At 45.7% G+C, this 26,525-nt stretch overlaps 1 protein-coding gene across 7 annotated transcripts in view; it reads right to left on the bottom strand.

The window, feature by feature from the left end:
- Nucleotides 1–26,525, bottom strand: part of LOC129017027 (TBC1 domain family member 3G-like) — a 69,390-nt gene that overhangs the window by 30,749 nt on the left and 12,116 nt on the right. For 5 of the 7 annotated variants that reach the window (XM_063655549.1, XM_063655547.1, XM_063655548.1 and 2 more), the window contains 7 exons: nucleotides 25,947–25,995; nucleotides 25,301–25,421; nucleotides 24,493–24,587; nucleotides 24,032–24,097; nucleotides 23,469–23,568; nucleotides 22,948–23,100; nucleotides 21,037–21,964 (listed from right to left, as the gene is read on the bottom strand). The exons of the other annotated variants lie outside the window; for them this stretch is intronic. In XM_063655549.1, the coding sequence (XP_063511619.1) occupies nucleotides 21,471–21,964; nucleotides 22,948–23,100; nucleotides 23,469–23,568; nucleotides 24,032–24,097; nucleotides 24,493–24,587; nucleotides 25,301–25,421; nucleotides 25,947–25,995 (1,078 nt within the window). In that variant the 3' untranslated portion in view covers nucleotides 21,037–21,470. Of the gene's footprint in view, nucleotides 1–21,036; nucleotides 21,965–22,947; nucleotides 23,101–23,468; nucleotides 23,569–24,031; nucleotides 24,098–24,492; nucleotides 24,588–25,300; nucleotides 25,422–25,946; nucleotides 25,996–26,525 lie in introns of those variants that run through there. 7 annotated transcript variants of the gene reach the window in all.

Genomic DNA, 26,525 nt, shown 5'->3' on the forward strand with positions numbered 1-26,525 from the left:
TTCTATTACATAGACAGGTTTGCTGAAATATTAAAATATAATTGTGGATTCTTTCATTTCTTCTTACAGTTCTCTCATTTTTGCTTTATTTATTTTGAAGCCCTGTTATTAATAGGTAAATAAATGTTTAGGATTTTTGTGTGTTCTTGATGAATTAAACCCTTAATATATATAAAATGATGCTTTTTTTCCTGATAAAATTTTTATTTTCATCCACTTTACATGATAGTATTATAACGATTTCAACTTTCTTTTGATTTTGTAGTGTGTAATAAGACCTTTTTCTTTGGCTGCATTGGAATTTTAATTTCTGATTGTAGTCATTTTGGTCATGGTTTACCCTGTTTTTTGGAGATGGGCTTTTACTCTGTCGCCTGGGCTGGAGTGCAGTGGCACAATCATGGCTCACTATGGCCTCGACCTCCTCCTGCCTTAGCCTTCCTGAGTAGCTGGAAGGACCACAGGTGTGTGCCACTACCCGTGGCTAATTTTTGGGTTTTTTTTTTGGTTTTTTATTTTTTTGAGACGGAGTTTTGCTCTTGTTGCCCAGGCTGGAGTCAATGGCACGAACTCGGCTCACCGCAATCTCCACCTCCCGGGTTCAAGCAATTCTCCTGCCTCAGTCTCGAGTAGCTGTGATTACAGGCATGAGTCACCATGCCCGGCTAATTTGGTATTGTTAGTTGAGACGGGATTTTTCCATGTTGGTCAGGCTGGTCTCGAACTCCCGACATCAGGTGACCTGCCCGCCTTGGCCTCCCAAAGTGCTGGGATTACAGGCGTGAGCCACCGTGCCAGGCCATTTTTCGTGAGTGTGTGTGTGTGTGTTTGTGTGTGTGTGTGTGTGTGTGTGTGTTTAGAGATGGGTTCTGCAATGTTGCCCACACTAGTCTCAAACTCCTGGCCTGAAGCGATTTTCCCACTTTGGCCGCCCAAAGTGCTGGGATTACAGGCATGAGCCAATGCGCTCAGCCACTTTTCTTCATGTTTCTAGCGACTGATAGTTCATTGAAAGAGTGCCTTGTTATATATGCTTATAATTTCCCTCAAATATGTGAAAGTTGTTGGCCATGATTTCTAAAGATTTTTTTTCTATATTATCTCCTGTTTTGTGGCTCTAGTTACAAATATGTTTGGGCTCTTGAAGTTATTTCAATTATCACGTATTACATTTTTTAGTGTTTTTTTTTCTGTGTTTCATTTAGGTTAGTAATTTTGGTTTCATGTGTTGCAAATTTCAAAGTGTATTTTTCATCTTAGACTTTGTAATTTTCATTTTTAGAAGTTTAAATTTTAAAAATAATTCACATTTTTACTTAGTATGTTTGTTTCTTCTAGCCTTCTGATCATATGAAATATCATCATAATTGTTTTATAAAGGACTTGTCTACTAGTTCTGTTTTCTGTTTCATTTCAAAATTGGTTCGTTTTTTGTTTCATTATGGGGTATAATTTCCTGCTTCTGTGTAAGTCTTAGAAATTTGGATTGACTTTTGAGCCAGTGTGAACTTACCTTGTTTTCTAGTTTCTCTAGTTTTGTTTGCCTTTTAAAAATATTTGTGGACTTTATTCTGTGGCATTATTAAGTTGCTTGAAAACAGTTTCTTTCTGTTGGGTCTTTTATGTTTTCTTTGATTGGACCAGGGCTGTGTTTAGGGTTAATTTTTTCCTCCTTCTGAAGCCTTTTCTTTTTCAGTATTCCGATGTCATATCTCCAATGTGATATAAATTATATCACATCATTTCCTTTTGGACTTTTGGGTATGGGTACTATACACATCCTTATGTCAGTTCTGGATGCTATTACCTCTCAATTGTTTTGGTGATTTCTCACCTTGCCCTTGGACAGCTCCTTTACGTTGTAAGTGCTGATGTGTCACTCAACCAAAAGTTCTAGGGTGAGCCTTTGTAGATCTCTTCATTTCTCTCTCTCTCTCCAGCTCTCTACTCAGTGCTGGTCTTCCTTGTGAGCTCTAGGCACCTTGGCCTCCTTGGACTTCCAGTTCCATATCCTCAACTTGGGGAGACCGCAGGCTCTGCCTGAGTTCCTCCTCCCTCTTCCATGACCTGGAAACTCTCTCAAGGCAGTAAGCTGGGCATACGTGTGGCCCGTTTGTTTTTTCTTCCAGGGATCACTGACTTTTGTTACTTGTCCAATATCTTCAGTGCTGTTGTTTCATTCATTTTATTAGGTTTTTATTATTTCATGCAAGGAGGGTAAATCTGGTCCCTTTATTCACTCCATCTTGACAAGAAGTGGTATCATTGTGGTTTTAATTTGCATTTTCATGATAACTGGTGATATTGAGCACTTTTTAGCTGTGTATTGACCATTTGTGTGTTCTCTTTTGTGATGAGTTTGTTCATTTCACCTTTACTGTTCTTTGCTTTCTTTTTTCATCTATTTGAGTTGCAGAAGGTGTTTATATGTCCTAAATACTCATCCTTTGTTAGATAAATGTTTTGTAAATATTTTCCCCAAGTCTATGTGGTTTACCTATTTATTTTAACCGTACCTTTTGATGAGCAGAAATATTTATATCTGATACGTTTAGTTTATCAGTGTTTTCTTTTGTAGTTATTGCTTACTGTGAGCTAAGACACTTTTGCCTAACCTTGAAGTCATGAAGGTAGTTTCCTTTATTTCCTCTAAAAGGTTTTGCTTTTGCTAATTTATATTTAGGTCTGTGATGCATCTGAAGTGATTTTTGTAGGTCTGAGTTTTTTGCATGTGGTTATCCAGTTGTTTTTCACCATTCGTTGAAAAGAGTCTCCTTTTCTCACTGGGTTGCTTTGGAACATCACGTGGCTGCATAAGTGAGGTCTCTTTCAGAAATCTTTATTCTGCTCCAAAAATCTGTTTGTCTAGCCCTGTTAGAGTATTCTGATTATTTTGGAACATTCTATTGTTTTGAAGTCAGAATTGCAAGTCCTAAAACATTTTTCTTCTTTTTTGAAGATCTGCATATTCTACGTCCTTCACATTTCCATATAAATTTTAGTAATCTCTTTTCTGTCTTCTCCAGAAAAGGCTGATGGGATCATGACTGTAATTGTCTTGAATCTGTTGATCAGTTTGAGGAGAACCGACATCTTAACAACCACTGAGTCTTAATCATTAGTATAGTATATCTCTCCATTTATTTAGGTCTTTTTTGTTTTGTCTGAGCAGTCGTTTGTTGCTTTTAGCCTTTGGTCTCGCATGTCTTCTGTTTTTAAAATTACTTATTTTTTTCCTTTTTTTTTTTTTTGAAACAGGGTCTTACTCTGTCGCCTAGCTGGAGTGCAGTGGCGCAGTCTTGGCTCACTCCATCTCCTGGGTTCAAACACTTCTCCTGCCTCAGCCTCCCAAGCAGCTGGGATTACAGGCATGTACCCTAAGCCCAGCTAATTTTTATATTTTTAGTAGAGATGGGCTTTCACCATGTTGTCCAGGCTGGTCAACTCCTGATCTCAAATGATCTGCCTGCTTCGGCCTCCCAAACTGCTGGGATTACAGGCATGAGCCACCATGCCTGGCCTAAAATTATTTTTATTTTTAAGTATTTTGTCTTTTTTTAATGCTATTTGTATTTTAAAATATTAAATACATTTTTCAGCAATTATAAAGTATTATAAAAATTTCTAATTTTTTGTTGGACATAGGATTTTTGTATATTGACCTGTTTCTTACAACCTTACTTAAGTCATATTAATTCTACTAGTTTTTTAGGTAGATTACTTAGATTTTTCTAATAGATGATTGTCATAAAACACAGTTTTATCTCTTTTTTCCCCAGTTGTAATGCCTTTTATTCTCTTCCCTTACAGAGCGGACTTAATCTGTTTTCATTCTTTGAGGAGCACATTCAGTGTTACGCCATTAATTATAAGTCAGCTGTAGGGGTTTTATTGATGAACTTTATCAGATTGTTTTCAAATATAGGTTTTATTACTATTTAGATATGACAAGGTCAACAGAACCCAGCATGACTGCCATTGAAAAGATAGTTACAGTCACAGACCCCAAGAGGAATACTCACGCCATGCCATGGAGAATTCACAGTTGAGTAAGGTCTAGCCCTAGAAGGAATGCCCTGTCCCTAGGAGCCCAAAGTCTCAGGGAAAAAAAGGCAAGTCAACGTAGACAAGTGCAGGACGGTAAGGGTAAACAGGGGAACTACATCTGACCTAGCAAAACGTCTTGCTTGAAAGTTATTAAAATGAAATGTGGCCTGGACATGGTGGCTCATGTCTGTAATCCCAGCACTTAGGTGGGCAGAGGCAGGAGGATCGCTTGAGCTCAGGAGTTTGAGATCTGCCTGGTAACAAGCATGACCCCATTCTCCACAAAAATGGTAAAAAAAAAAAAAAAAAAGAAAAGAAAAGAAAAAAAAGAAACAAAGAAAGAAGGAAATGTAGAAGGTAAAAAAAAGGCATTCCACTGCAAGAGGCTTGATAGGACAGGATATGTCTGGGGAATCTACAAGTAGTTCACTATGGTTAGAAGTGGTTAGAGATTAGGCTAGAGAAGTAGGTAGAGGCCAGGAAACGGAAGGTCTGGACAAAGGAAGGTCTGGGTGAAATGAACAAATATTTGGCTTTATGACAGACACGTCTAGTAGCAGTAGGGAGTATTAGGAGAGAAATAAGGCTAGTTAGGAGGCTAGTATAATAAACCAACTAAGAAGATCTATAAGAAAATGAAGGTAGAAAAAAATGAAAGGCTAAGAATACATAATTTGCATTTGCTGACAAACTAGATATGAGAGGGAATGATGATACCTTTATTTCTGCATAAGTAATAGGACAGATAATGGTGCCATTCAATACTGGCAAATGAAAGTGAAAAAGTTTTGGGAAAACGATGCCCTGTTTTAGACATGCCAGGTATAAGTTCCAGGAAGTTACCCCGATGGTACATCTCCATAAGTAATATGGAAAGCAAATACACAGGTTATTGGTTGCAACATTATCTGTGAAAGTGAAACACTGGAAACAGCCTAAATGCTCGGACATAGGATATTGGCCTCAAACCAATGGAATCTAAACAAAGCCATAAAAATAAGAAAAATCTCTATAAAAACAAGATACAGAAGAGTATTTAAAAGTACAACAGCATGGATACTATGCTATCTTTTGTACAAGAAAGGGGAAATGAGAATATATATATAAAATATGTATCTGCTTATACCTGCAAAAATGAAGACAACTAAGATAAACTAAAAACTAACGATAATGGAAGGGAAGGACAAGAAATAAGACTTTTCAGTATACCTTCTGAGTAAAACCTCAATGGTTTTATCATCCATTTTTTTCTTTCCTAAATCAAATATTACTGCAATTATAAAATGTAGATTTTTCCTTTTGAACCATATTAATGTTTAATATATTCCAAAACTAAAATAAAATCAACAAGGATGAGGGGTGAGAAGTACAACTGAATACAATAGGAATACATAAATTTAATTGACTATTACACCAATAACTTTACCACAGAAAGAGAAAGAGAAAAAAGATATAAGAGAAAAAGATTTTTTTTTTAGACGGAGTCTCACTCTGTCACCCAGGCTGCAGTGCAGTGGCGTGGTCTCGGCTCACTGCAACCTCTGCCTCCCAGGTTCAAGTGATTCTCCTGCCTCAGCCTCCCAAGTAGCTGGGTCTACAGGTGCCTGCCACCAAGCCCGGCTAATTTTTGTATTTTTAGTAGAGATGGGGTTTCACCATGTTGGCCAGGCTGGTTTCGATCTCCTGACCTCATGATCTGCCCGCCTTGGCCTCCCAAAGTGCTGGGATTACAGGCGTGAGCCACTGCGCCCAGTAAGAAAAAGATACTTAAGTAATTTTAGACTGCATACCCTTAGTGGCCTATATGTAAGCACATAAAAACTTGCAAAGAAATATTAAATCAAACTTAGTAGGTTTGTAGCTGGAAATACTATTGGTATTATAATTTTCATTATGCATCTATTGTACAACCGAACAAATGACTGCATTTATTTATGTTGTTACCAGAGTTCTCACTGTAGAAAAAAAGGATATCCAAATATGAACTGAAAGAAGAATGTAGCCGGGCGCGGTGGCTCACGCTTATAATCCCAGCACTTTGGGAGGCCGAGGCGGGTGGATCACAAGGTCAGGAGTTCAAGACCAGCCTGGCCAAGATGATGAAATCCCGTGTCTACTAAAAATACAAAAATTTGCTGGGCATGGTGGCAGGCATCTGTAATCCCAGGTACTCAGGAGGCGGAGGCAGAGACTTGCTTGAACCCCGGAGGTGGAGGCTGCAGTGATCTGAGATCGCACCACTTCACTCCAGCCTGGGGGACAGATAGAGACTCCATCTCAAAAATAAAAAAATAAAAATAAAGAAGAAGAACGCTATGGAATTCGACTAGAATTAGGGCTAACAATATGAAGCACTTTGGGAAGCCAAGGCAGGTGGATCACCATGTTGGCCAGGAGTTTGAGACCAGCCTGCCCAACATGGTGAAACCTCATCTTTACTAAAAATATAAGAATTAGCCAGGTATGGTGGTGAGCACCTGTACTCCCAGTTACTCCAGAGGCTGAAGCATGAGAATCACTGGAACCCAGGAAGCAGAGGTTGCAGTGAGCTGAGGCAGCCTGGGGTCCAAGGCTGTGGTGAGCCATGATCATGCCACTGCACTCAAGACTGAGCAACAGAGGAAGACCCTGTCTCAAAAAAAAAAAAAAGTACCAGGTGCAGTGGCTCAACACCTGTAATCCCAGCATTTTAGGAGGCTGAGGCAGGCAGATCATGAGGTCAGGAGTTCAAGACCAGCCTGGCCAACATAGTGAAACCCCATCTCTACTAAAAATATAAGAATCAGCCGAGTGTGGTGGCACGTACCTGTAATCCCAGCTACTCAGGAGGTTGAGGCAGGAGAATTGCTTGAACCTGGGAGGTGGAAGTTGCAGTGAGCCAAGACCACATCATTGCACTCCAGCTTGGGCAAGAGAGTGAACCTCCATCTCAAAAAAAAAAAAAAAAGTAAAAAGGGAGTATAGGGCCAGGCACGGTGGCTCACAACTGTAATCCCAGCACTTTGGGAGGCCGAGGTGGCTGGATCACGGGGTCAAGAGATCAAGACCATCCTGGCCAACATGGTGTGACCCCATCTCTACTAAAAATACAAAAAATTAGCTGGACACAGTGGCGAATGCCTGTAGTCCCAGCTACTCTGGAGGCTGAGACAGGAGGATCGCCTGAACCTGGAAGGTGGAAGTTGCAGTGAGCTGAGATCATACCACTGCACTCCAGCCTGGTGACAAAGTGAGACTTCGTCTCAAAAAAAAAAAGTATAAAAAAACTTTACAGAAGAATGACCATATTGAAAAAATACAGAAAAAATAGAAAACTCTCCATTTTCTAATCACTATAGTAATATTTGATTTGGGCAAGAAGCAATCCAGATGCAACCATTAAGTAAAGATTATTATGGGACAGAATATTCACACAGTTTCTATCATTCCATAGATCACTTGTTAATTACAAAACCAAAAAGAGGCTGGGAATGGAGGCTCACGTCTGTAATCCCAACACTTTGGGAGGCCGAGGAGGGCGGATCACCTTAGGTCAGGAGTTTGAGATCAGCCTGGCCGACATGGCAAAACCCCATCTCTACTACAATTACAAAAATTAGGCAGGTGTGGTAGCAGGCACCTGTAATCCCAGCTACTTGGGGGGCTGAGGCAGGAGAATCGCTTGAACCCAGGAGGTGGAGGTTGCAGTGAGCCAAGATTGTGCCACTGCACTCCAGCCTGGGTGACAGAGTGAGACTCATTCTCAAAAAAAAAAATGCCCTTATTCTTAGCAGACATATAGAAGAAACTAGGGGTAAAGTGCTATGAAATCTGCAGTTAACTCTCAAATTGTACAGGGAGAAAATTTATTAAAGTTAAAAAACATGAATATTCATAGATATACATATATGTGGGGGCAGGTAGAAAGGGAGGGGCACACAGACAAAGAAAATATGGCAAAATGGTAACAACTGGTGATCACTGAACTATTCTTGCAACTCCGAAAAGTTTAAAAAATTTCAAAGGTATATTATTTTTGAACTGCTCAGGAGGTTTCAATTTTTGAGTTTTTAAAATAAGCAATGAATTGTGAGGAAGTCTGAGAAGCCACAGACTTAAGAGATAAGATGAAAAACAAGGAAAGTAGAATCACAGTAATAAGAGGAACAGAGTTTCAAAATGCTGTGATCAGTCAGTAGCTTCAATGCAAAAGAAAGTTAAATTAAGGACCAACTCAGTAAAGACAACTGGATTCAGCAACTGGGAAGTCAGTGATGACCTAGGGTACAGGAGCTTCATTGAAATAGTAGAGTTGGGCCACACGTGGCCCACACCAATAATCCAGCAGTTTGGGAGGCTGAGGTAGGTGGATCTCTTGAGGCCAGGAATTCAAGACCAGCCTAGCCAACATGGTGAAACCCCATCTCTACTAAAAATACAAAAATTAACCCGATACAGTGGCATACCCCTGTAATCCCAGCTACTCAGGGGGCTGAGGCATGAGAACTGCTTGAACCTGGAAGGCATAGGCTGCAGTGAGCTGAGATAGGGCCACTGCACTCTAGCCTGTGTGACAGGGGAAGACTCTGTCTAAAAAACAAAAAATAGGCTGGGCGTGGTGGCTCATGGCTGTAATCCCAGCACTTTGGGAGGCCGAGGCAGGCGGATCACGAGGTCAGGAGATCGAGACCATCCTGGCTAACATGGTGAAACCCCGTCTCTACTAAAAATACAAAAAATTAGCTGGGCGTGGTGGCAGGCGCCTGTGGTCCCAGCTCCTCGGGAGGCTGAGACAGGAGAATGGCGTGAAACTGGGAGGTGGAAGTTGCAGTGAGCTGAGATTATGCCACTGTACTCCAGCCTGGGTGACAAAGTGAGACTCCCTCTCAAAAAAAAAAAAAAAAAAAAAGAAGTAAACTGGGTATGTGCCTTTAGAGGTGGTGCACGTTTTCAGCATTATACATGAATATAAATGAGTGGCAATAGTTACTTTGGTCCACAGATTTTTGGTATCTTAACTAGTTTTGGATCTCTTCCCCTAAAGGGATTGCCTGTTGAACGTTGTTAGGAATATAAGTACTGAAGGCAAACTGCCTGGGTTTGAATTTTGTTCTGTCCCTTGCACCCTGCCTGGCTTCAAATCCTAGCTCTGCTTATTAAGTTCTTTTAAGGGGATGATCTTTCAGCAAATGTCTTAACTTCTGTTTTCCCAAGTAAATGGACACAATAGTTGCTACCTTGTGAAATATTCATGTAATTGACCAGTGTTTACCAAGTAGCATCGGTGTTTAGTTTCAGTCATTGCTGATTCTTCTGTTGGACTGTGAGGGGGTGTTGGGGTGGGGGATGGTGTGTGTGTGTTGCACTTAATTGCCTGCCGAAAGGAAAAGATACTTTTGATAACCGACAGGCAGCTTTTCTCTGCTTTTGTGTCAAAAGGGAAGAAGGGAGTTTGGAGAGGGAAACGAATTCTCTGTAACACTAAGCTCTCTTCCACAAAAACAGAGGTATGTAGAATGTGTAATAATTTACAGAATTTCTAGACTTCAACGATCTGATTTTTTAAAATTTATTTTTACTTTTTCAGGTTGAGACTGAGCTAAAGTTAATCTGTGGCAATGTTCTGGATGTACTGGACAAACACCTCATTCCAGCAGCTACCACTGGGAAGTCCATGGTTTTCTATTATGAAATGTAGGTTCTATACTAAAAATTAACAAGTGTGCTTTAATAAATTTAAACATTCTCAGGAATAATTGGCTTTGTTTCTTTTTTTCTTAGACATTTCATATTATTTTCCTTATTAAATATAACCAGAAATCCCACAGAAATTAACTGAGGAGCATCTAAATATCAACAAAATTATCACTTGATGGACTGGAATTAAACAAGCAAATGATTCTAAGAAATGGTACAAGTGTATTAATCATAAAATTTCTACATGAAACATTCAGCCATTCTAGACCATTTCTGTCTGTGCAGACTCATCTTTTCCTGTTCTTTGCAAAGCCCAGCTAGAGCAAGCAAGTTCCTCCCAGTGGGTTTTTCCCATGTCTGGTTGCTTGGCTGGCTGGGCTTCCTCTACAAACCCCCTTCCTTTCCCCTAAGCAGGGCCCGGTGTCCCCATCCTGTGCGGTTGAGCTCATGAGGGCATCTGACCAGGAGTAGCTATTCCTGGTGCTATTGTCCTTGTCCTGTTTCATGTGGGAACATGGCTGCTGGCTCTACAGAGATTTGGCAGGTAGCAAGGAGGTTTCTTTTCAAATCTTCCTTTGGAAGTCAGACTTGGTGAGGATCTTATGCCCACCTTTTCCTAGCTCTGTGGTGTCAGGCAAAGTCTCAGTTTCTGCAAATTGGGGTTAAGAATTCCTACCTCACAGCAAGCAGTCTTTTGATAAATAAATAAGATCTTAAGTGTAAATGATTCCACTAGAAATTGCACAATTCCTTTGGTCTTCATCCTGGAGGTCCACTGACAAGCCTCATGCAAACCTGTGGCCCTGTTCCTAAAGTGTTTTGATTCATACTTTCGAATGGCCTCAGGATGACCTTTTATAAAGTAAAAATGTGAGGCAGCCACATGATATCCACTGACCCAGTGAGGCTGTTTTACTGGATAGAAGAGGTTTGAGGAAGCATTTTGGAGGGCCGAGACAGGCAGATCACTTGAGGCCAGGAGCTGGAGACCCGCCTGGCCAACATGGAGAAACCCCATCTCTATTAAAAATACCAAAAAAATTACCTGGGCATGGTGGCACATGCCTGTAATCCCAGCTACTTGGGAGACTGAGGCACAAGAATCGCTTGAACCCGGGAGTCAGAGGTTGCAGTGAGCCAAGCCGAGATGGTGCCACTGCACTCCAGCCTGGGCAACAGATTGAGACTCTGCCTCAGGGGAGAAAAAAAGGGTGGGGGGAGGGTTTGAAAAAAATAGTAGCATGTAGTTATGTTTCTTTAATATTTGCTATATATAAGGATTTACCAATATCTTGCATTAGCTACTATCCCCTACAGCAGTTGCTGTAGGAAAAAATCATCAAGTTCTGAGCTCCTACTGTTTGCCAAGCATATTCTGAGATGATCATATTTAAATCTCAGAGTTACCCTGCAGAGTAGTCAGGGTATCACTGCCTGACAGATGAAGAAGCTGAGGCTTACAGCAGTTCAATGACTTACCCCAGGCCACATAGATAATGAGTGGGAGAGCCCAGGTCTATCTGTGAGGTATAATGAAATTAGCATAAACCCTCCACATTTGCGCCACTTGCATAAATTAACATATTCTCTCACAGAAAGTATTTTATTGGGCATAACATTTTATATCTTTTACCACTTAACATTAGTTGTGGATCATTCCATGTCACATAAATGTGCCTCATTCTTTTTGGATAATATGATTACTAATGAATGGATTTACTATCATTCATTTAATCAATACTCCTTTTGATGGCCATTTTAATTGTGTATTTTTTCGTTTTGCACAGATTGATGTAACAAACATGATATTATAGTAATATTTTTGCCTGTGAAAATGTTTACTGGACAATAAATTCCTAGGAGTAAAATAAGGTCAAAGATTATCAATACAGTATTTATTTTCATAAACATTACCAAGTCAGCCACAAATGTTTAAATCACTAATGGTTTCAGATTACTGTATTTAATGAGTAAACACTTTCATAGGGTTTACTTTTATAAACACTTTTATTTGCCAGATATCACTCTAAGTGCTTTACAAAATTAACTTTTTCAATTTTTAATATAACCCTGAGATGTATGATTATCCCCATTCTACAGCTAAGAACACTGAGAAGTTAATTAACTAGCCACATATCTAGGAAATGACAAGGCTAATTGCACAGCCAGGCAGTCTGGCTCCTGAGTCCACATTTTAGACAACACTATACCTCCTGGTTCTTTTGAGGCATTGCTACTGGAACTATCCTAATACTCATAAATAAACATTTCTTTTGGGGAGAGCCAAATAAAATTTTAAACGGAAAAGTTTTCACCAACTGTCAAGCTCATAAAGTTGTATATTATACACTTTTTTCATGATGCCCACAGATAACTTATTAGTGATATCATCTATTTTAAAAGACATATGTAAAACCCAACCCTTAAGAAAGGACTCCTATCACTGTTCCCCACAGGCACCCTCTTCAGTCTTACACCTTTCCACCCCCCAAAACAAATCATTCAGCATATTTATTTCATACTGTATTATAGGAAATAGCTTCTTTTTAGATTTTCTTATATTATTAACATTGATCATACAAACATGGAATAGAAATTCCTTGTTTTATCTGGATTTAAGGTGCTACATAATGGAATATATTTATATCAAGCCATACACATTGGAGATAATGAAATCACTAGTGTTCTAGCTTAAATATTATGGGAATTTCAGAACTTCAACATAACAGATAATCCTCAGATGAAAACTAAATCTCTCCTCTGGTCAAGAATCTATGTGCATCAATGAAGAGAAGACAGGGACTGTGGAAGGGAAAACAGTGAGTTGGGAAGGGCTGTGGCCACATCTGTTCCCTGGTCCCTCAAGTAATTAAATCCTGACCTCCTCTACCCCAGACTGTCCTGGGGAATGGCCAACACTGGCCTTTCACAACTGTGTGTTACTAGAAATGCAACAGAAACCCAGCTGGATCCCCAGGGTTTCCCTTCTGCCCTTCTCAATGGAAAGATCTGTCCCAGGACCATTTATTCCAACATTTTCAATTATGAGAAATCTGGGAAGATAAAGTTATTTTCACATTCCTCAAGAAATACATATTTATTCATACTCATTAGAGGAAAGTCAGAATCTACGGAAAACCAAGAAGATTTTTAAAAATCCATGAAACCACCATCAAAAGAACCTCACTTATTATGTTGGTCCACAGGTTTCCTAGCACCCTTTTCTGTTGGTGTATGCACAAAATGCACAATCACATTCTGTCTACATTTTACTATTTGCTGTTTTTTGATTAACATTATGTATTGAACAATTTTTAAGACCTGCAACATATGTCGACAACATTATTTCAAAATGATATATTTAGAAATAAACACACACACAAACAGTTTGTCATATACAACACGTCTTACTTTCTAATTCTCCACTCTTGAAGATTTAGGTTTTTCTAACTTTTTCTTAATATACTCACCAGGAGTCAGTAAACATATTTTATAAAAGGCCAAAGGGTTAATATTTTAAACTCTGCAGGCCATAGGTTTCTGGTGCAACGCTCAACTCTGCTGTTGCAGGGAAAGAAGCCATACACAATTTGTAAATGAATGGGCATGACTGTGTTCTGGTAAACTTTACAAAAACAGGTGGTGGACTAGATGCAGCCTGCTCCTCTGGACATGGTTTGCCAGCCCCTGACATATACCACTACAGAGGATGCTGTTAGAATGAAATCTCTTTACACATCTCTGATCATCTCCTTAGGACTAATTGCTAGACATGACATCATGGTAGCTGTGGGTCAAAGGGCATGCATGCTCTGGGATGTACATTGCCAAATTGCTCATGATCAGCCTTTCTCATGTCAAAATGTTTTGTGACCACCAGAAGGCTGGTTCTGCTTTTTTTTATCCATTGAATGAGGAATAGAAATGACATGGCATGTATGCAGGATATTTAATCATCATATAGATAATGCTTTGTGCACAAGTGTATTCTACATTCTTTTGCAATAAGTCTACATCTGCCAGAGTTGAAATAAAATAAAACAAAATGAACCTATTTAGGACCTTCTGTGTAGTAGGTCCCTTCATGTATGTTGTTGTCTTTATAGAATTCTTATGACCTAGGCATTTAAAAAAAATTTTTAAAAAATATTTAGTTGACAAGGATTGTGTATATTTAATGCATACAATGTGATGATTTCATATATGTATATATTGTGTACTAATTATCACAATCAAATTTATTACATCCATTACCACCTATGCTGTACATTAAATCTCCAGAATTTGTTCATCTTATAACTGAAAGTTTACACCCTTTGATTAATAGCTTCCCATTTTCCCCACCCCCAGCCCTTGGCAACCACCATTCTACTATCTGTTTTTATGAGTTTGACTCTCTTAGATTCCACATAGAAGTGAGATCACACAAAACTTGTCTTTCTGTGTCTGGCTTATTTCACTTAGCGTAATGTCCTCCACGTTTATCCAGGACAGGAGTTTCTTCTTTTTAATGGCTAATAGTTCATTGTTTATATATATTTTATTTATCCATTCATCTGTTGCTGGACACTTAGGCTGTTTCTATGTCTTGGGTATTGTGAATAGTGTTGTAATAAACATGGGGCACAGATCTCTCTTCAACATTCTAACTTCATTGCTGAATTGTATGGTAATTCTGCTTCTAATTTTTTGAGGAAGCTCCATACTGTTTTCCATGAATGTTATACCACTTTACATTCCAACCAACAGTGTACAAGGGTTCTCTTTCCTCTATGCTTTCACCAACACTTGTTATCTCTTGTCATTTTTTATAACAGCTGTCCTATCCTATGTAGCAATATCTCATTGTGGTTTTGATTTGCATTTCTCTGATGATTAGTGGTGTTGAGCACCTTTTCGTATGCTGGCTGGCCACTTGTATGTCTTCCTTGGAGAAGCAAGTCCATTGGGGTCCTTTGCCTATTTCTAATTGGGTTATTGATGTATTTATTAATTTTTGGTATTGAGTTGTGTGAATTCCTCATATATTTTCAATTAACTCCTTATCAAATATATGGGTTGCAACTATTTTCTTCCATTTCATAGGTTGCCTTTTCATTTTGTCATGGTTTCCTTTGGTGTGTAATACCTTTTAAGATTGATGTAGTCCCATTTATTTATTTTTGCTTTTGTTGCCTGTGCTTTCGTGTTATAGCAAAAAAAAAAAATTGCCAATGATGACCAATGGCAAGGAGATTTTTCCCTATGTTTGCTTCTAGGATTTACATGGTTTCAGATATTACATTTAAATCTTTAATGCATATTGAGCTAATTTTCTGTATATGATGTAAAGCAAGTGTGCAATTTCATTCTTTTTCAAGCACTTTCCCCAACACCATTCATTGAAGAGAGTTTCCTTTCTACGTTGTGCATTTTTTTAAGAGTACAGTGAAAGCAAGTCTATTAAGAAAGTAAAGGAATAAAAGAATCTACATTGTGTATCCTTGATGACCTTGTCAAAGGTCAGTTGACCATATATGCATGTGTTTATTTCTGGGTGAGCTTGGCATTTTTATCTACCTCATTCTACCAATGAGGAGGCCGAGTCTCAGAGAGTTCATAGACCTGCCTAAGCTCACTCAGCTAGAGGTGATACAACCAGGGTTTGAATTGAGATCTGCCAAGCTTCTGAGTTTATTCTTTTTCCCCCACATGAAGGATCCTCAATTCTGCTTTACTGACATCAGGATCCAGTCAATTCTTTGTGATGGGGGCTGTCCTGTGCCTGGCAGGATGTTTAACAGCTTCTCTGGCCTCCACCCACTGGATGCCAGGGGAATGCACAAGAGGCTTGCTCATTTTCCCATTTAATCCTGAGGACAATATCTGGCATAAATGTTATGTCTTTTATTTTATAAATGAAGAAAATGAGACTCAGAAAGGTTTAAGTGAGTTACTTAAGAACACACAGACAGCAAGAGGTAGAACCCGAAACTGAACACAGGTGTCCACATGTGACAACAAAAATGTTCAGGTTCCAGCTTCTTTTGAGTCTCTCATTTCAACAATTACCATCATCTGGATACGAGCTGAAGTACAGGAAACCTGGGCTGAACTCTCCTCCCATCAGGCCTAGGAGCCCCAGACCAGAACCCGAGCCCAAGGTCTTCCAGTCAGGCCCGCTGGAGTGAGCTGGCATCCACACTAGCCTGGTTTCCCAAAGCTACAGAGATGCCAGTCTCACCGCTGATGAACAAAATGCAGGGCATTTGCTTCCCCTGCAGGCTGCCAGGATTGAACACAGATTCCTTTTCTTGCTCTCTTCTCCCGTAGCACAAAACCGGGTGGTCCATCCCCCTTCCGGTGTCCCAAGGCTTTGTTGCATGTTCTCTTTAATTTCTCCCACTCTCACAGTGCACCCTAGCTGCATCCCCCTGGCAACCTTTCTGCTTTATCCTCTCAACACCTGGATCACAAGAACACTTGTGAGGCCCCTTAACAAGCTATATTCCAAATTATCATTCCACTTTGTCCTCAGCCAGTGCCCAGGTCCAGTTTGCTCTCCTGGGGTGACTTCCTTTCCTGCCCAATGTGGTTTCATCATCTGTAAATTGGGGATAATTAAAGTCTTGATCGTGGTATTGGACTCTCAAAGCAGAAGTAGCAAGCTCAGCCAAGTCACTTAAACAAGAGGAGACGTTCCTTCTGAACTGAAAAGGCACTGGTCACAAGGGCTGCTCCTTCTTCTCTCAGGTCTCTTCAGCACGCCCTTGGCTCAGCCAAAGAAGAGACTCAGGCTGTCCTTCTGCACTGTTGGGATAACATAGGCCTCCTCCATGTGGTTCCACACCAGGAACATGGGGACAATCAGACCTCTCCCAGTGTGGGCATGAGGATACAACAAGATCATGTCAATATTGACATTCATAATGGCTGGGTGCAGTGGCACAGGCCTGAAATCCCAGCACTTTGGGAGGCTGAGGTGGGCAGATCGCTTGAGCCCCAGAGTTCAAAACCACCCTGGCAACTTGGCAAAATCAGTCTCTACTGAAAATACAAAAAATTGGCTGGGCTTGGTGGTGCACACCTGTAGTCTCAGCTACTTGGGAGACTGAGGTGGGAGGATTGCTTGACCCCAGGGAGGTTGAGGCTTCAGTGAGCTATGATGGCACTGCTGTACTCCAGCCTGGGTGACGGAGTGAGGCCCTGTCTCAAAAAAAAAAAAAAAAACAAAGACAAAACAACATTCCTAATAGTAGCAATAGCTACTGTGTGCCAAGCCCAGACACCTCTTCGAGTCTTTGCTGTCACCCTATCAGGTAAGTGTGCTTAGAAGTTACACAAAGCACATGGCTCAGTGTTTGGCCCATGGTAAGGGCCTAAAAAGTGGTAGCCCCAGTGGTGGGGATGCTGCTGCTGCTGACCATTAACCCCAGTCTGCTCCACCTTCTTCCAGGCAGCGTGCGAGATGTTTGATGTCCGAGGCAAACAGCACACTCAGATCCCCAAGCTCTACACCTCCAGTGTGACCAGGCACCTGCACCACTTCAGGCTCATGCAGGACTCACAGCCTTTGGACCTCAGCTAAAGAACCTGCTTCTCTTCAGCACACGGGGCTTGTTTGTGTTGGGGTCCGAGCCCTGAGCCCATGGTCAAGGAGACCCCCAAGTCTTTCTGAACAGAGACAGCTGGCCTGGGGGCCTCCCTCTCACTGCATGCAAGAGCCTGTTAGGGTGCCAGACGCAAGGCACTGAGGGAGGCTGTTTCAGGAGGGAGCCCCAGGAGGGTGGTGGAGGCAGAAGGGGGCAGCATCTGCCGAGGGCCTACTGTGTGCCGGCCACCGTGCGGGGTTTCTGGCCCATATGGGCTAAGTGAGCCTGGACACTCCTCTTGGGAGAAAGGCTCAGATGGAGAAATTGCAGTTCAGGAAGGTGAAGCAAGCTGCTAGCCTGTGGCCACATTGGGATCTGGGCGTCAGCCTTCCAGCCGCGAAGGCAGCCAAGTGTCCTGAAGAAGGCATCACAGAGGCGATTCCAGGCTGTAGTGGTGAACTTTCCACTCTGCATCCCCAGGTGCTGTGCCCTGTGCCCTGTCTAAGGTAGTCCTGTGGGTTTCTACATGTTTAAGATATCCCCAGCATCAATGATGCTCTCCTGTGGATCCCAAGCCACGGAGATGTCCTGGGGCTTTTCATTTTTAGGGACCTAAATTGAATTTCCCAACACCTAGAAGCAAGACAGCCGCCCTAACAGACTCTTGCATGCAGTGAGAGGGAGGCCCCCAGGCCAGCTGTCTCTGTTCAGAAAGACCTGGGGGTCTCCTTGACCATGTGCTCAGGGCTCAGACCCCAACACAAACAAGCCCCATGTGCTGAAGAGAAGCAGGTCCCTTAGCTGAGGTCCAAAGGCTGTGAGTCCTGCATGAGCCTGAAGTGGTGCACGTCCCTGGTCACACTGAAGGTGTAGAGCTTGGGGATGTGAATGTGCTGTTTGCCTTGGATCTTTATTCGTGATTCAGAAACAGTGGAATAAAAGGAAAGGAAAGAAAACCCGAATGGCCACCTCAGCAGGATGCTCCAAGGGTAGTGTCCAGGTGGCACTGACTCAGAAATGTGGGGGCTTCCCCCACCCACGCTCAAGAGCCACTTTGCCATTTCACCATCCCTCTGTCCTCCACACCCCTCAGCAGCAAGCACGCCAAGAATGTGTTCACCGTGAAGCTCAAATCTCAGCAGAATCTAGAGTCTGAAATCCAGGGAAGGGAAAGTGTAGAGCTTCTTGGATGATGCCCTGTCAATTTTATTTTAACAAATGAAAGACCAGAAGAAGCCAGTCTTTGAAAGGAGAGGACGGGAGCATCTGCTGGCATTAGCAGCCATGCCATCATAGGACTGGCTCACCTGGACCCACGGCTACCTGTGCTTTTACATCTAGTCTTGGTTAACCACGGGCCACTTTTCCAGCTTGGAAACTAAGCATCTGCTCCACTTCCTCTCCTTCCTTATTGAACTCTTTCACTAAAAGGACAATGCAAGAGAGACTTAAACTGTTTGCCTCATCCTTAAGAACTTTCAGGAAAAGTTTTGGCAGGGAAGGAAATTTCCCAGCTCTGGGAAAGAGTCTTGTGGATTATCTGCTGGTTTCATTGATCTGTGCTGTCCTCCCTGCATTCATTAGGAAAACTGGCCTTGGTTCAAATAAGAACAGGATTTGTCCTGGTGACAGAGAAAGGTTTCTTCTGATATCCATATATCTCTGAGGGGGATGCTTTCTACAGGCAGGGGCTGTGGCCAAGCGATCGGGGGGCTCAGAGGGCTGCTGGGAAGGGGTGGGCCCCTCTCTCCCCAGAGGGAAGCTCCTGGGGACCTCTCGAGCACCCCTGCCCATCCTTTAAACATAAATTCATAAATTCAAACAAGTAGGCCATTCACAGAAATATATAAAATGTCATAGGAAAGGTGGAACTCTCATATGGCAATAATTATGACAGAGGCTGGCAAATGACCTGAGTGACCCAGAGTGACCTGAGCACTGACTCCCAAACACCCTCAGTAGGATGTTCTGCATCCCTGAGACCCTTTCCTGGGTCCTCCTGGGCCCTACCACCCCCTACACCATCCAGACCTCGGGCCATCCCCCTCTCTGTTGACAGAGCAGTCTCAGTTTCTGAACGTGCTGGTCACCACCAACAGCAGCTACTCCTTCTCCAGACAGCTCAACCTGTACTTCTACATGCACAGAACCTGGACGGCACCCAGGTGGACATAAGCCTTCAGCTCCCAGTAGACACTCTGAGCTTCCTACCCTGCACAGACATTCTGGGCTTTCCCGGACATCTCCCCCAGCCTGGGGCTCCTGTGCTCATCTGTCTCTCCCAGTGCCCAGCACAAGTGTGGCACACAGGTGAGTGAACCGATGTGAACACATCATCCTCGATTCTCCTTCCCTGCTCAAGCCCTGCAGCTAACCCATCGGCAAGTCCTGGCTCTGCCTCCAAAATACTGCGTATCCCATGTCCAAACACCTCTCACCATATCCACTGCTATTTGCAGTTCTGTGTGTGTGTGGAAATATTTCCACAAAATTGGAATGAGCAGGTCACAGCTGTGCCTGGAGGGAATGGCTGGGGAAATGTGCCCTCACCTTGCTGTTCTATCCAGGCCCACCCAGCTGAGGATGGGGGACCTGCCACCATTCTCCTGGCAGTTCCAGACTCCTGGGAACCGGCAGGTGAGGACCCAAGAGTGTTTTCAGCAACCTGGCTGACCTGGTCATCAGTCAGTCCCACCTTGGCCCACGCCTCTACATGGCACAGATCACAGCTCATTCCATCCTGGCATTACACTGGCCTGTGCCCTGCCCTCAGGGTCACATCTGTCTCCCAGGAGCCGTGCAACCCTGGAAAACCCAGGTCTAACAGTCAGGTTCCTCCTCTGTGCATTAACAATGGCGTTGATGCCTGCTTTGCAGTGCACTGGGAGGGGAGAGTGGGGTGTATGCTGGAGAGCTCCCCAAGAGCAAGGCCTGGCTCTGCGTCACTCACTGTCAGATCCTCAGAGCCCGGGGCTGGTCCAGCACGTGGCCACCATTCCCTGAGTTGGATTTCATCCCTCAGTGCTAAAGGCAGGGGATAGAGCTGAGACAGACCCCCTGTGTCCTGTCTTCTTTATCTACATCTTGCTCATCCTTGCCCCTTTCACGTGCACCCAGCAAAGCAGGTTTTCACTGAGCTTGAGCAAAAGTCAAGCTAGAGCAGCTGATGGATATTGAGGCCTAGATTCACTGTCAAGGTGTTTCTCAAACGGTGCTCTCCAGAACACCATGGAAAACTCATTTACTCTATAAGTTTGAAAATCCCTGCCCACCGGTCAACCCTTGTGTATGAGCAATCAGCTCTACCATTCAGCCCAGGTGTGTGTTTGCTGGACCATCTGGAGGAAGCTGAAGAGACATGAGCTGAAGGCAGAGGGTGAGTCCAAGGTGGGATCTTCGGACAGGTACGAGAAGTTAGGCAAAAATGGGATAATTCTAGCCTTAATAACCATAGATAATAGTTCACATTATTATTTAGTTAATAGAATTGTACCCACATTAAATTTCTTAAATTTTTTTAAGAGCTAAAGTCTCACTCTGTCACCCAGGCTGGAGTGCAGTGGTGGTGAACCTGAACCTCCCACCTCGACCTCTCAAATTGCTGGGATTACAGTTGTGAGCCACCACACCTGGCCTAAATTTCTTATGTGCCATGGGACTACAAAACGTCATTATTAGGGGCAGCCGGATGGAAGGTGTAAGAGGTCACTGTAGTGCATTTTCAATATTTCTGTCTAAAATCTAAAATCATTCAACAGGAAACATTTATTTTAAAACGTGAAGGTGGTTATCCTTCCATGAGTTTAAAGTACAAAGGCAGGCTCATGGTGTCATCAGAATTCAGAACGCTGGTCGTGGGGCTGGGGGTGCTGGGAGGGGCTAGGCATGGTTGGCTTTGTGATCTTGGGGCTGGTGTGTTCCATTTCTGAATGTCTCTCGAGCTGCACACTTTCTTAATAAATTTTCATAAGTTTAACAAAAAATAAAACGAGGATGGGAAGCTTGCTTGGGTTGTTAAGCCTTGGGAAATTATCCAGCCACGAGCCCTGGCCCAGATGCTTCTAGAAGCCTGGAGGGAACTGAGAACTTTCCAAGTGGAGGCAGCAGAGGCAAGGCCCTGAGGTGGGAGTGCACTGCTGCTCGTCCCTAGCTCTGAAGGGGGTGCCCTGGTAGGATTCAGTGCTGGGTGCACTGCAGGGCCGGGAAGTCCATGCCCACGTTGTGGCTCAGTGCAGTGAAAGCCAATCTCAACCCTGAAGGGTGTTCAGCCTGCCAGCAGGTGGCCAGCTGGTCCTCCTGGGATATGGCACGGACCCAGCAGCTCTGTTCGAAATCATAATGGGGGAACCAAGGGCCCCCTACATCCAGGTCCGTTGGGAGGCGGGGCATAGAGTTCCACTGCAGGAATCTCCAGGAACCCTGAGGTCCTCCCTGAGCCAGGGCCAGGCTGGGCACACCCTGAGTGCCCACAGGGTAGGTGGCTTCCCGGACAGCCCCACCAGGACAGGGTGTGGAAGAACGAGGTGCCCATGGCGGGGAAGCTGACCAAATGGGCCGCTGGAACCGGGCTGGTGGGCCTGGAGGGGCCTGCCTGTCCCCCTTGCAGAGGGTCTTCCCACCACGTGAAGCCGGCACAGGCCTGGATGCCGAGGACCCTTGCTCGGGTTTGGCTGAAAGGAAAACAGATGCGGTCAGCGTCTCTAGTGAGCCCATGCAGGCCTTTCTGGGCTGGGCCCCACCTGCCTGCCTCTCTGTATTCCTTGGGGTCTCTGTGTGGCCCCCGTGGCCTGACACTGAGGACACGCCTGTAGTCTGCTGATCTCAGAGGGAGGGGTGTGTGTTGCCTGGCGTGGGGAAGCTGTCGTGGCATGGCGGGTGGCTCCTGGGACTGCCCCCAGGATTCAGACTGGCTGGAGGCTTCCTGCCACACACCTTCGTCCCAGGGCTGTTGGGCCTGGGATACGACCCCCAGTCAGAACTCAGGTAGGAGGGGCCTTGGATGTCACCCAGCCCCTTGCCACCTCACATGGGGACTCGTCTCTGCAGTGGGTTTTTGGGCCCGGATGTGGGACACCCTCTGCCCTCCTGGGCTGCCCAGTCCATGCCAGGACTGACCGTTCCCACATCTGGCTGAACTCTTGGCTCTGGCTCTGGGCCCGGGGTCCCACCTGTGCCCTCTCCCTGAATGCTCTGTGGGGGTCAGGGACACCGATTCCCTTGCCTCCCTGGCTCAAGGCTTGTTGTCCTGGCAACCTTGGAGGAGCGTGCATGAGTGAGGGGCCTCTGCTGCTCTCTGAGGCTGTGGGTGCTTGCAGGGAGGGGCGGGGTCTCCCACAAATGGGTCTGGGCCCATCTAGTAACTTTGAGGGCCCTGTGAGGGGGAGAGCGAGACACCGTGGAAAGTGGGAGGGGGCTTGTTGGAGGGTCTTGCCCACATCCCCCTCCTGCGTGCACAGCACGTCCAGTATACAGGCACTGAGCGCCTGCCCTGAGGACCGGTGGGCCTCCTGTACCTTCTTAGAGTGCAGGAGGAAGAGGAGGAAGAAAAGGTGAAGAGGAAGGCCCAGGTAGTAGGGTTGCAGGTCCCGGGCACTCCCCTACTATGGACTACCCCAGAGGGTGACATGGGAGGGGACATGGCACTGGAGCCCACCTGGGGGTGGCAGGTCCCCCTGCTTTCTTGTTAGTTTCTTCATAGAGGCCCTAAGATGCTTGAGCACGGTGTCATCATCCCTGGCCCAGGAGTAAACGAACTGGTTCCGAAAACGTGCCCACAGGCCACACCTGGACGTCTTCATGAGGCGCTCTAGGGACAGGGTGGATATCAGGCCAGGAGAGTTACCTGGGAATGGTCACAGCTCATAACCAGTGGCCACTTCAGTCTCCCACTGGGCGGTGCCGGATCCTTTTGTGGCCACCCCAGGCATCCAGATATACACAGGAGACTGGCTGGGGGGCGACCTGGGCAGGGAAGTGCGCACCACACTCTGGACTTTCATCTGGGTCATGTGGGGGATGGACTTGGTGTCACAGTGTCCTGCCCAGCCCCCCTGGCCAGACCTCCCTCTGGGCCAGAACTGAGGATCATGAGGCCAGTGTGAGGAAGCTGCCCTCGGGCCAGTCAGGGTCTGACCCCAGGGCTCCCCAGGCCCCACTGGGTGGACGTAGACTTACTCTGCTGAACCTTAAAGGCAATGCTTGTCATCGGCATCAACACCTGTTCTCCTTCCAGCAAATAGACGTCCCACAGGCGCAGGGTGAGCCCGAGAGAGATCTGTGGGGACAGCAGGTGTGAAAGAACCCGGTCCTTCCAGGCTGGGGCTGGTGGCTCGAGCTGCGCACACTGGGGCTTCAGTCTCCAGAGTCAGTGACCTTCCCCATGAGGGTCGCCTGAGCCCTCCAGGACGCTGGGTCAGACAAGGTCTTGCAGCTCCTCATGGGGGGCACTCATTTGAGTGGGGATGTGGCTCCTGGAGAGAGGGGCTTGCCCAGGGCTTGAGGCTTCCCCGAGCCCTCTCAAGTCGGGTCCTGGCCCAGTCTGCCCATGAGGCTGGGCCTGAGCCCCAGCCATTGCCCTGGGATGACCCCTCTTGGGCAGAGGGTTTTGCTTGTGTGTCCTTTGGGGACCCGCCTGAGCCTCCTGTGGGCTGGGAGTGAGCCAGACCCCCGGGCTGGGGAAGCAGGGCACTGCAGGGCAAGGAGGGTCCCTGAGCCAGGGTCTCCCTATGCCTCCTTACCCCATCAATCAGTGTCCGGATAAGGCAGCCTAATGAGGAACACTGCCCACGTAGACCTTCCTTGTCCTGATGGAAGCAACAGAGGTGCTCAGGCCACTGGGCTGCCCTAAAAACCTCCCTCTTCCAGGGCCTCTGAAGACCCTTCCCCTAGTGCAGAACACTGGGCAGTATCCAGAGCTCCCCACAACACTGTCACCTTCCCACACTCCCGGTGGACACACTGCCCTTTGCCCTGCTCTGCGGGAGCTGGGCCCCCATCCCTGTGCCTCTGCCTCCTCCAGGAGGAGGAGGAGGAGGAAAGGAAACCAACTCCCAGACCATGGAGAACCCGACATCCCAGGTCAGGTCCTGGCTGGGACTCAGCCAGTCACCAGCCCCACAAGGGGCTCCAGCTCCCCTGCTCCTTACAGCCCCACGGGAGGCAGGGCCTCTGGGAAGAGCTGAGGGGACCACAAACTCACCTGATGCCACATGGTCTTGGGTTGTGATGTGGGTACCACATGCTCCTGTTGGTCTTGGAGCCCCTGGACTGTCCCACCATTTGGGCTATGAAATCCTGAGAAGCCCCCAGCCCATCATGAAATCAGAGACTTCCCCCAAGATGTGGAGCCATCAGCTGCAAGAGCTGGGCAGCTGGAGAGGCCCCCAAACCCCAAGGCCTCCCACCCTCCCATCTGGTGACCCCACCATGCGGCCTTTACCCTGGGGAGGTGGGGCAGGAACATTCCCTGGAGCCTGGCTAGAGGTTCTCCTGGAGGCCTCCTGGGCCAGGATGCAAAAAGGGCAAACCTGACTTTGAGGCCACGACAGGGCAGCCAGAACTGTGTGGGTGCTGGGCTTCCTGGTCATCTCCTGGAAGTGGGGTCGGGCCAGGGAACAGGGGATGGGGAGATGCTGCCACCTGGGCTTGGTCGGCCCATTCATGGGCACCAATGGCAGCAGGAGCCTGGGCAGCTGGAGGGCAGGACGACTCTCAGGGAGGGGAGAGTCAGCTGCACAGAATCAGAGCCGGAGGGTGTGGCTCCAGGACACAGAGGTTGGCCACGGGGAGGATGAGATGCCCTCTGCTGATGGGGATGAAAGGCATCTGATTTGGGCTTTGGGGGTCAGCTGTGGACTCCTGTGGGACCCTCAGCAGAGACATCCTAAAGTCTCCCAACAAGCTGGCAATACAAGGAGGGTGCCTTGGGTGAAAGCTGTGATCACCTGGCCAGGGTGGCCATCCCCAGGTCTGGCTGCAAGAGGTCCCCGGGGCAGCTGTTCACTTACCTTGCAGAGAGTGCCTCTCATTGGCCAGCAGCTGCACCAGTGCCCAGAATGCATCCTCCTCAGGCAGGTAAAGGAGGAACAATGCAGCGATGTGGCTGAGGTCCCTGCAGTAGCCCACCTCCTGCAAGAGCCAGAGTCACCATGGAAGGACATCACCTGGGAGGGCTGAGGTCACCTGGGAGGACTCATGTCATTGGAGAGGGCAGAGGTGACTGGAGAGGCTTCCTCTGAAGAAGAGGCTTCCCCAGGATGCAAATTCATTTCATGACAAGAGCCAAGTCCATCAGGCACCTCAGCACCTTGTCCAAAATGTCTGCCGATAGCACCATCCTGTGTGCGATGCTGCCAAGCTCCTGGGCTTCGGGGCAGCCCCAGGAGGAGGGCATCATTTCTTGTTCTGAGAAGTGGTGGTCAGGCCCAGGTGACACCAGGAGTCCAGGCCCTGACTCCTTTGTGTCTCAGCTTGACCCCTTGAGACCACCCCCTTGCTTGGAGGTTTATGGCAGCAGTGAGCTGAAATCCTACCTCCTATATCCTGGTGGGTCACAAATACTAACTTTAAAAGAAGCAACGACACCCCCACCAGACACCCACTCCTGTGAATATGGAAATATGGCCCGGGAACCTCACTGCCGGGAATACTCACCGGGTTATACTGCGAATATGCCAGGAGGATGTAGAATAGTTCCCGCTGCCTAGGAAACAGAGAAAGGGGGCTATGGTTTGGTTTGTGCAGATGCTGTTAGTTTCACTTTGTCTACACAGCCTAACAGCAAATCCTATTTCAGGTTCAGATGATTCACCAGATAAGCAGTGAGCTCTTCAGGGCCTGAGACTGTTGAAGAAATGTTTCAGTAAAATCCACATCTGTGACATGCAAATAGCCTAGTTGTACAGTGACTTACCTGATCCTTTTCACTGTGAATGATTTTTTTTTTTTTCCAGTTTGCACACACGCCAGTTCAGTCTGTGGGTGTATAGTTCCTCCACGGTTGCAAACCAAGGTGCAGAGTCTCCCGGCCACCGCTCCAGCCCCTCCTGGAGCGACTCCTTCATCCTCCAAGTCTCCAGGGTGGCCCCTATGCACCCAGTCTCTCCCTGATCCGTCAGCCCCTGGCCACCCAGACTGCTTCTCAGTCCCTATGGTTTGGCCTTTTCCAGAATGGCCTAGGAATGGGAATCCTACTGTGGTAGCTTATTGGGTCTGGCTTCTTTCCCTTAGCAA

The sequence above is a fragment of the Pongo pygmaeus genome, chromosome 19, assembly GCF_028885625.2.
Source record: "Pongo pygmaeus isolate AG05252 chromosome 19, NHGRI_mPonPyg2-v2.0_pri, whole genome shotgun sequence".
Lineage (NCBI taxonomy): Eukaryota > Metazoa > Chordata > Mammalia > Primates > Hominidae > Pongo > Pongo pygmaeus.